The sequence below is a fragment of the Gobio gobio genome (genome assembly GCF_949357685.1).
Source record: "Gobio gobio genome assembly, chromosome: 11".
NCBI lineage: Eukaryota > Metazoa > Chordata > Actinopteri > Cypriniformes > Gobionidae > Gobio > Gobio gobio.
The window spans coordinates 57,881,038-57,892,047 of NC_137104.1; the positions used below are offsets into that span (position 1 = coordinate 57,881,038).

General features: G+C 36.8%; 1 protein-coding gene across 1 annotated transcript in view; it reads left to right on the top strand.

Annotated features, from left to right (window-relative positions):
- Nucleotides 1–9,384, top strand: part of fabp10b (fatty acid binding protein 10b, liver basic) — a gene marked incomplete at both ends in the record, with an annotated part of 10,504 nt that extends 1,120 nt beyond the window's left edge. Inside the window, 4 exons of the mRNA XM_079828619.1 lie at nt 3,090–3,152; nt 7,935–8,004; nt 9,169–9,258; nt 9,334–9,384. Coding sequence (XP_079684745.1) covers nt 3,090–3,152; nt 7,935–8,004; nt 9,169–9,258; nt 9,334–9,384 — 274 coding nt within the window. The remainder of the gene's footprint in view (nt 1–3,089; nt 3,153–7,934; nt 8,005–9,168; nt 9,259–9,333) is intronic.
- Nucleotides 9,385–11,010: the final 1,626 nt, after the last annotated feature.

Sequence of the window (11,010 nt, forward strand, 5' to 3'; positions counted from 1 at the left end):
GTTCAACGATATATCGGTTTGTTCAACTATGTATTGGTTTGATCAACTATATGTTGGTTTGTATATATCGGTTTGTTGAACTATATATTGGTTTGTTCAACTATATATTGGTTTGTATATATCGGTTTAATCAACTATGTATTGGTTTGATCAACTATATATTGGTTTGATCAACTATGTATTGGTTTGATCAACTATATATTGGTTTGTATATATCGGTTTGTTCAACTATATATTGGTTTGATCAGCTATACATTGGTTTGTTCAACTATATATGGGTTTGTTCAACTATGCATTGGTTTGATCAACTATATATTGGTTTGTATATATCGGTTTGTTCAACTATATATCGGTTTGTTCAACTATATATCGGTTTGTTCAACTATATATCGGTTTGATCAACTATGTATTGGTTTGATCAACTATATATTGGTTTGTATATATCGGTTTGTTCAACTATATATTGGTTTGATCAGCTATACATTGGTTTGTTCAACTATATATGGGTTTGTTCAACTATGCATTGGTTTGATCAACTATATATTGGTTTGTATATATCGGTTTGTTCAACTATATATCGGTTTGTTCAACTATATATCGGTTTGTTCAACTATATATCGGTTTGATCAACTATATATTGGTTTGTTCAACTATATATTGGTTTGATCAACTATTTATTGGTTTGATCAACTATATATTGGTTTGTATATATCGGTTTCTTCAACTATATATCGGTTTGTTCAACTATGTATTGGTTTAGATACATTAAAGTTTGTTAATTTATACATTGGTTTGTCGAAATACATGTTTTTGGCTCAAATGTATGTTTCATTGACTTTATTGTTGTTGGTGTATTTTTTACTTGTTGGGACCTCAGGAAGAGTAGCCACTGCCTAGGTATTGGCTAATGGGGATCTAAATAAATAAATAAAGTAAGATCATGGATATAAAAAAATACCCTTTAGAGCCAATTTACTATAAGGAATTTTTTGTTAGTTTTTTTTATTGTCTGAAAGTTTCTAGCATGCCTAATAAGACTTTGATCAGCTGGTACAGGTGTGTTGAATTGGGGTTGGAGCTAAACTTGGAGCAGGAAAAAAGGAGCAGGATTGGACACCATGTTATAGACACTTTCAGTATATTTATGAGAGTATTAAAATTAATAATAGGCAACATTGATTAGATTTCACTTCCTATCATAGTTTTGACATTTGGATGTAATTGTTTAGCTATTAACCTATGTTATCATATTTCCTGTGGTGGTTTTGTGAATTTTGAAAATATCTTGTTCCGTTCACAAGTTATAGTCATTTTAGTAAAAGTGGCCCCCGACACATTGAAATTTTTCATTCCCCTTAGCGACCATGAATCGAATTTTTTTTTTTTTTTCATAATTATTAATATGCTCTCTCCAAAAAACATTTATACAGTGGTTTGGTTCCAATCAGGGAAAAATTATGGGAGTAGTTCACAAAAGTAGGTTTTTCAAAAAACCCAAAATTTCTCGAAATTGGCGCCTGAAGGGCACTTTTGCTCGCTGTAGCGCCCCCGTCAGGCCAATCGGGGCGTGCCTCGGTGACGCTGGTAGTCGTTGTGAGTACTACCAGCCCTAAAAGTTTCATGTCTCTACGACTTACGGTTTGGTCTGCCCGATTAGTTTTAGATGGAGAATGATGCATCATGGGAAAAGTTACAATTACAATAGGTGTTTCAGCACTTCGTGCTTGAACCCCTAATAATTATACAAGACGTAGAGCAGCGATGTTTGACGGTGGAGAGACTTTTGGAGGACCCAGAGGATGTCCAAATTTGATCTTTGATGATAAAATAATCGTAAATAATTACAGACTTCCATGACGCATGATTTTGCAGTAAGTTGACGAATTGCGACCAACATTACAGAGGCCAACGAGCCGTCACGGAGCATTATGGTCATTCTTCAAGTGACTAACGCCTTACGTTTTTTTGGTGCAAAAGGCGATTTCTAAAACGGGCTTTAACTTTTCAACGGAGCTTATTAAAATTTAAATCTCTGCCGCACTGAAACTAAAATCACGCTGTTGTTTCTCCATTTTGATTTTTGGTTTATTACCTCAGAGAAGCAGTTTGCGCGTTGTTTGGTTGCTTGGTAACAGACCTGACAGTTGATTACCAAACTCAATGGAGCGGTTTAAGATTTCCTAACTACAGATCCGATGAGATTTTGAAAGTTAAGATTTGCTTCTGTAATACGAAATTGTGAAAAATCCTAAATTAACTTATCATATCTTAAGACCTATGATAGAAAGTTTATGTAATACACCGATAATTATCTCTGAGAAAACAAAAAACAAAACAGGATATCTTAGTTGGTAAAAGTTTTTTTTTTTTTTTTGGTAAAAACTTTTACATACTGATATATAATTGTCTTCTTAGCTCTTCAGCATCAGCTGTAAGGAGGCCAGCACGAGAAAGTCCCACATTTATGAAGGAGCTTGTCCTCCTCCCTGGTCCCAGATTTGGTACTGTCCCCAGAAGAGGCACAAAAGCCATTCTGTTTGATGAAGAACATATCATTTCTGCTCGAGTTCCACATTTCATGAGATGAGGAAAGAGTAATTGAAGTGATCAAGGAGAGTTTTGCACAGAAATTGTGTGGTTCAGGATATGTATTGCTGATCACAATAAACATATGTTACTGTGTAGCAGCATTAAACATTAAGATGACATTTCATGTACATTCATATACAAATACAAGACTACTGGTGAATTATTATTATTATGATTTATTTATTGTTTACTACAAATAGCATTGAAATAACAGACTGGTACAACCAAGACTTGCTTCCAATCAGTCACTAAGTGGTCGCATACTAAAAAAGATCTTCACTCAAAGAACCATTTACATTCGGCCAGAGACACAACTTATATATAGATAACTTTATATAGTAATAATGAATGTATTCATTATTATTATTATTATTATGTATTCAGGATCTATTTGGGGTGTAAAAAAAAAGGAAGAAATGTTATCATGCATGACTGTCTTACATGTGATTAGCATTGTCGTGTAATGTCAAAAACATTCTGCTTTTCCTGATACATTTCAGACAGATGTTTCTGACGAAGAACTGGATCGCCCTGCTGAAGATTCACAGATGCCATCTTCAAGGGTAAATTGTCTAATGTCTTTGATCAGTATTTTCATGATTTTTTTTTTTACATTCCTTTTGTCTGCACAGACAGAAAATTACTGAATCCAACATGGGTCTTTTTAACCCCTTTTATGCATTCATGTATGTTGTCTGGTTCATGCATTCTAGGATTAACATTTTCATACAATTTTAAAATGACTTGATATTTACAGGCTCTCTATGATTGTGGGAACCCTGTGATTACACCTGTGTCTTTGCGATTTCTATGATATTCCGGACAATATTTAAAAGGAATTTTCAAATTGTATTTGAAATTACATTTTCAATTTGTGAACACATACGCTGTGACATAATGGAAACACAAACGTTTGATTTGCCATTGCGTTTGGATTTTGTTTTCCGTGTATGCAACATGTCTGCCAAATTTCAAATAGAAACGCAAAGTCCGTTTGCAATTGCATTTCCAATGTCTTATGAGTTATGACCCTGCCATTTTGAAAAAGCAATAGAAAATTGGGGTTCCATTTGAGTTTTGTGCGGGTTGTGGCAGGACGCGGAGGAAGTGAAATAGCAAATGGGTGATTTTTCTATTGCTATTTCAAAATGGCAGGGTCATAACTCATAAGACATTGGAAATGCAATTGCAAACGGACTTTGCGTTTCTATTTGAAATTTGGCTATTTTTCTATTCTGTTTTCTAAATTTCTATTTGACATGTTGCACACACGGAAAAGAAAATCCAAATGGCAAATCACGTGTTTGTGTAAATTGCAAATACTAAAATTCCTATATTTAAATATATTCCTTAAATATCGTCCGGATTATCATTCCATAAGACACATTATTTATTCAATTTATTAATTATTTACATTATTTATCTTCCCACCCCAACCCAAATTACAGGTGCAAAATGTGGGGTCATGGTGTGCAACAGCAGAGATTCAGCCGGTGTATTCCCAAGCAACACACACTCGTCCTGTGTCTGATTTACCAGAGGCTCAACCTGTGTCTTCATGAGCAACACACACTCGTCCTGTGTCTGATTTACCAGAGGCTCATTCTCTGTCTTCATGAACAACACACACTCGTCCTGTGTCTGATTTACCAGAGGCTCAACCTGTGAGCAACATGAGCAACACACACTCGTCCTGTGTCTGATTTACCAGAGGCTCAACCTGTGTCTTCATGAGCAACACACACTCGTCCTGTGTCTGATTTACCAGAGGCTCATTCTCTGTCTTCATGAACAACACACACTCGTCCTGTGTCTGATTTACCAGAGGCTCAACCTGTGTCTTCATGAGCAACACACACTCGTCCTGTGTCTGATTTACCAGAGGCTCAACCTGTGTCTTCATGAGCAACACACACTCGTCCTGTGTCTGATTTACCAGAGGCTCATTCTGTGTCTTCATGAACAACACACACTCGTCCTGTGTCTGATTTACCAGAGGCTCAACCTGTGTCTTCATGAGCAACACACACTCGTCCTGTGTCTGATTTACCAGAGGCTCATTCTGTGTCTTCATGAGCAACACACACTCGTCCTGTGTCTGATTTACCAGAGGCTCAACCTGTGTCTTCATGAGCAACACACACTCGTCCTGTGTCTGATTTACCAGAGGCTCATTCTGTGTCTTCATGAGCAACACACACTCGTCCTGTGTCTGACAACCCAAATCAGAAAAAGTTGGGATAGTATAGAAAACGCAAAAAAAAAAAAAAAGAAGTGATTTCTAAATTTACTTTGACTTGTATTTCATTGCAGACAATATGAAATATTTCATGTTTTGTCTGGTCAACTTCATGTCATTTGTAAATATGCATCCTTTCCTGTCATTCAGACCTGCAACACATTTCAAAAAAAGTTGGGCCAGTAAAGCATTTACCACTTTGTAATGTTGCCATTCGTTTTCACAACACTTAAAGGACGTTTAGGAAGATACCAAGTGATGAAGTGTTTCAGTTGTAATTTTGTCCCATTCTTCCTGCAAACAAGTCTTAAGGTGGGCAACAGTACGGTTCTTCGTTGTCCACATTCTCTATTGGAGACAGGTCGGGACTGAGGCAGGCCAGTCAAGTACCCGAACCCTCTTCCTCCGCAGCCAGGACTTTGTAATGTGTGCAGAATGTGGTTTTGCATTGTCTTGTTCAAATATGCATGGACGTTCCTGGAAAAGATGTCTTCTTGAAGGCAGCATATTATGCTCCAAAAGCTCCAAATGTACTTTTCAGCATTAATGGTTACCATTAATGGTTAAAAAGTTACCTTTGCCAAGGGCAATGACACAACCCCATACCATGACAGACCCTGGCTTCTGGACTTGTTGCTGGTAACAGTCTGGATGATCCTTTTCTTCTTTGGTCCGGAGCACACGGCGTCCATTCCTCCCAAAAAATACCTTAAATACTGATTCATCTGACCACAGTACATGTTTCCACTGTGTGATGGTCCATCCCAGATGCCTCTGAGCCCAGAGAAGTCGACGGCGCTTCTGGACACTGTTAACATAGGGCTTCCTTTTGGCACAGTACAGTTTTAACTGGCATTTGTGGATGTAACTACGTAATGTGGTACTTGACAAAGGTTTGCCAAAGTAGTCCTGAGCCCATGTGGTGATATCGCTTCTAGATGAATGACGATTCTTGATGCAGTGCCGCCTGAGGGATCGGAGATCATGGTTGTTCAGCTTAGGCTTGCGCCCTTGTCCTTTACGCACTGAAATTCCTCCAGATTCCTTGAATCTTTTAATTATGTTATGCACTGTTGAATGTGAAATATCCAAATCTCTTCCTATCTTTCTTTGAGGAACATTGTTTTTAAACATTTCAATAATTTTCTCACGTATTTGTTGGCAAACTGCCGATCCTCGGCCCATCTTTGCTCCTAAAGGATTAGACCTTTCTTGGATGCTGCTTTTGTACCAAATCATAATTACAATCACCAATGTTGACATCACCTGTTTCAAATCACATCATTATTTAACCATTTTACCTCATTACTAGCCCTAAATTGATTCTGTCCCAACTTTTTTTGAAATGTGTTGCAGGTCTGAATGACAGGAAAGGATGCATATTTACAAATGACATGAAGTTGACCAGACAAAACATTAAATATTTTGTGCTCACATTGTCTGCAATGAAATACAGGTCAAAGTAAATTTAGAAATCACTTCTTTTTTTTATTATATATATGCGTTTTCCATACTGTCCCAACTTTTTCTGATTTGGGTTGTAACTCAGTCTATGAAATACCCCCACAATTTCACATGAGTAACAAAGAAATCATTATAGGAAATACACTTTGCATGAATTAATATTTTAAGGAGTGTATATTTTTAAAGCAAATAATGTGCACTCTATACACTCTTTTGGTAATAGTAATAAAATAATATTTTGACATGTAGAAAACAATTGTGACAACCCCATCAACTCACCAGCAAACCAATTTGTCCTTACCAATACAAATTTGAGCCAAAAACATGTATTTCAACAAACCAATGTATAAATTAACAAACTTTAATGTATCTAAACCAATACATAGTTGAACAAACCGATATATAGCTGAACAAACCGATATATACAAACCAATATATAGTTGATCAAACCAATATATAGTTGAGCAAACCAATATATAGTTGAACAAACCGATATATAGTTGATCAAACCGATATATACAAACCAATATATAGTTGATCAAACCAATGCATAGTTGAACAAACCCATATATAGTTGAACAAACCAATATATAGCTGATCAAACCCATATATAGTTGAACAAACCAATATATAGCTGATCAAACCAATATATAGTTGATCAAACCAATATATAGTTGATCAAACCAATATATAGTTGATCAAACAATACATTGTTGATCAAACCGATATATACAAACCAATATATAGTTGAACAAACCAATATATAGTTGAACAAACCGATATATACAAACCAATATATAGTTGATCAAACCAATACATAGATGAACAAACCGATATATAGTTGATCAAACCGATATATAAAAAAAACGATATATAGTTGAACAAACCGATATATAGTTGATCAAACCAATATATAGTTGATCAAACCAATACATAGTTGAACAAACCGATATATAGTTGATCAAACCGATATGTAGTTGATCAAACCAATATATAGTTGATCAAACCAATACATAGTTGAACAAACCGATATATAGTTGATCAAACCGATATATAGTTGATCAAACCAATATATAGTTGATCAAACCGATATATAGTTGAACAAACCGATATATAGTTGATCAAACCGATATATAGTTGATCAAACCGATATATATTTGATCAAACCGATATATAGTTGATCAAACCAATACATAGTTGAACAAACGATATATATTTGATCAAACCAATATATAGTTGATCAAACCGATATATAGTTGAACAAACCGATATATACAAACCAATATATAGTTGAACAAACCAATATATAGTTGAACAAACCAATATATAGTCGAGAAAACCAATGTATAACCGAGCCAACCGATGTATAAACCAATATATAGTTGAACAAAACAATATATATACACAAACCAATATATAACTGAAGAAACCAATATGTAGTTGAGGAAACCATTGCATATTTGAGGAGCCCAATGTTTACTTGAAAAAAACAGTGTATAAAGGAGCAAAGGCATGTACACTTGATCAGACCAATGTATTATAAACCAGTGTGTTTGTAATTAAACCATGCATTCAACCAGTAAACCAATCCATATTCAAACAATACACATATATTATTTCCTGAACGGCTTCCCATACTCAGGAGCCACACAAACACCTTCAGCATCGGCGAGGAGACCGAGTTCAACACCATGGACGGCAAGAAGATCAAGGTCAACACACACACACACACACACACACACACACACACACACACACACACACACAAACAACTTCAGCATCAGCGAGGAGACCGAGTTCAACACCATGGACGGCAAGAAGATCAAGGTCAACACACACACACACTCAGTTTAGCTCATGGACTGAAGCTGTGATCTGTGTGTTATTTTTGAGAAATGAGAGATTGAGTAAAACTGTAAGTGTGAAGAAGAATCGCAGTAACACTTCCGTGGGTTATTATCACTTTATAACAGCAAAGAACAAAACACACCACAGTTCAACATTTACTCAAGCGAAAAGTAATTGGAAGAAAAAGTAGTTAATTAATCTGTAGAGAGTCTGAAGAACTCTGGGCTGTGTGTGGTTACCGGGCAACAACAAATGAACTGTGTGTGTGTGTGTGTGTGTGTGTGTGTGTGTGTGTGTGTGTGTGTGTGTGTGTGTGTGTGTGTGTGTGTGTGTGTGTGTGTGTGTGTGTGTGTGTGTGTGTGTGTGTGTGTGGGCATGTTTTTGTGAAATATCAGGACACAAATGTGTATAATGACATGGGTATTACAAAAAGAGGGTGAAATATGAGGACGTTCCCCATGTCCTCACTTTTCAAAATGCTTATAAATCACACAGAACAAGTTTTTTTTCACAGAAAGTGAACTGCACAGTCTCCTGTGAGGGCTAGGTTTAGGGGCAGGGGCAGTGTGTGTGTGTGTGTGTGTGTGTGTGTGTGTGTGTGTGTGTGTGTGTGTGTGTGTGTGTGTGTGTGTGTGTGTGTGATGGGTAGGTTTAGGGGCAGTGTAAGGGGATAGAAAATACGGTTTGTACGGTATAAAAACCATTACGCCTATGGAATGTCCTCACATTTCACAAAAACAAACATGTGTGTGTGTGTGTGTGTGTGTGTGTGTGTGTGTGTGTGTGTGTGTGTGTGTGTGTGTGTGTGTGTGTGTGTGTGTGTGTGTGTGTGTGTGTGTGAGAGAGAGAGAGTGTGTGTGTGTGTGTGTGTGAGAGAGAGTGTGTGTGTATGTAAGTGTGTGTGTGTGTGTGTGTCAGAGTGTTATACAGATATAATACAGACACTGTATGTGTTCATATATTCATAAATGATATATTTTCCTATCATGGCATCTCCTCAGATTTGATCTGTAGTTCTTTGGTTTCAGGGAACAGCTCGACTCGTCGATGGAAAGATTGTGATTGAATCGGATAAATTCACACACGTGCGAGAGATCCAGGGCGAGGAGATGATCGAGGTCAGAAGCGAAGCATTGAGCGCTGTGAGTCAGCTGATGTGGGAGTGACATCATCTCTCCTGTTTCTGCTTTCAGACGCTGACCGCTGGAGGGGCCGCTCTCATCCGCAGGAGCCGCCGCCTTTAACTCAGCACAACATCATTATTCAACCTTCTTCTAGTGATTGAAATAAACTGGCTCTTTGTTTTCATTCTGACCTTTAATTAAAAAATATTTGACCTCAACCAGTTTGTTATTAAAATAATAATAATAATAATAATAATAATAATAGATCTGTGTTTCACGGGTCAGGTTTTCTGACCTTCATTTAATCTGTGGCTTGAAAACCAGAAACAGTTAAAGGTTTATTTCCAATCTTTAGTGTTATACGAGCTTTTGTAGTCCCAGTTGTCTTCAAATGGACAGTATAGTAGACATTTGGTGATTGAACTGTTGTCCTGCTTTATTGCTGTATGGATTTTCAAAAATAAAGCATGTAGAAGGTGTTTCATTGAAATGCAATTTAATAAAGATTTATAGATTATGACAATGTCCATGAATTTTTCTATACTTTTCATTTTGTTATTGTGGTACAATTTCATTATGACGGTGTACTACATACGTTTGTATACAGGTGCTGGTCATATAATTAGAATATCATCAAAAAGTTGATTTATTTCACTAATTCCATTCAAAAAGGGAAACTTGTATATTATATTCATTCATTACACACAGACTGATATATTTCAAATGTTTATTTCTTTTAATTTTGGTGATTATAACTGACAACTAAGGAAAATCCCAAATTCAGTGGCTGTTTCCGAAATCGCCCCCTATACCCTCATTCACTATTCCCTACATTAGTCCACTGATATAGTCCACTTCGAAAACGAGTGAGTGATTTCGGACACTAAGTCGCCGGAAAGGCTGCCGTTTTTGCAGTTTGTGCTTGTGCTGTTTGGCAGCTCCAGTAATAATGAAAAGATTTATCCTGAACTCTGCTACGGAAACTAGCATGTAACCTTAATCAAACAATATAATAATCATCTTAAAAAGGATCATTTATACCTGTATGCATGATATTGGGCTGGACCAGTGCGGTTCGGAAGATGGATGGATGATTGATTCAGCTGTGGGCACTATTTGAGGGAACAGGCATTTAGTGGTGTCCGAAACCATAGTGGACGTTATTAAGTGCACTCATACAATCCCACAATGCACCACAATAACGAGTTTGCAACCGATGTATGCTCGACGGCTAGAGAATACCCATAATGCACTGTGAGAGTCGCGCCGTGCATTGAATGAATTCCCGCGTTTCGCCAGGAGATGGCATCGACACACACACTTTTTAAGACCAATGATATTGGGCCCACTCACGTATCGTCTCTAATTGAGCACGTCTGTTTACATACCCTGATAAACACTGATTAAACGCGTTAGTAGCTTTATTTTCACTTTTCTAATATTTTCTTCATATTCATAGAAAATAAAATCCTTTCCGATCTGATATATGATGGAAAAAAGGATCAGTGCGAGTTTGGCAAAAGGCGAATTCGAACCTCTGATCGATTTGAGTCAAATCTTATTGTCAAGCCTCTTACCCCTACACTATTGCTGCTGATGAAGATTGTGTATTCCGTAGGTGTGTCTTCCTCAACCAGACGTTTAAACAAGCCGATATATTTAAATATATTTTTTGTAAATTGCATCTACTCCAGTAAAATGTTTCTGTTAAAGGACCCACCGACATTTTTTTTTGCTTCTGACGCC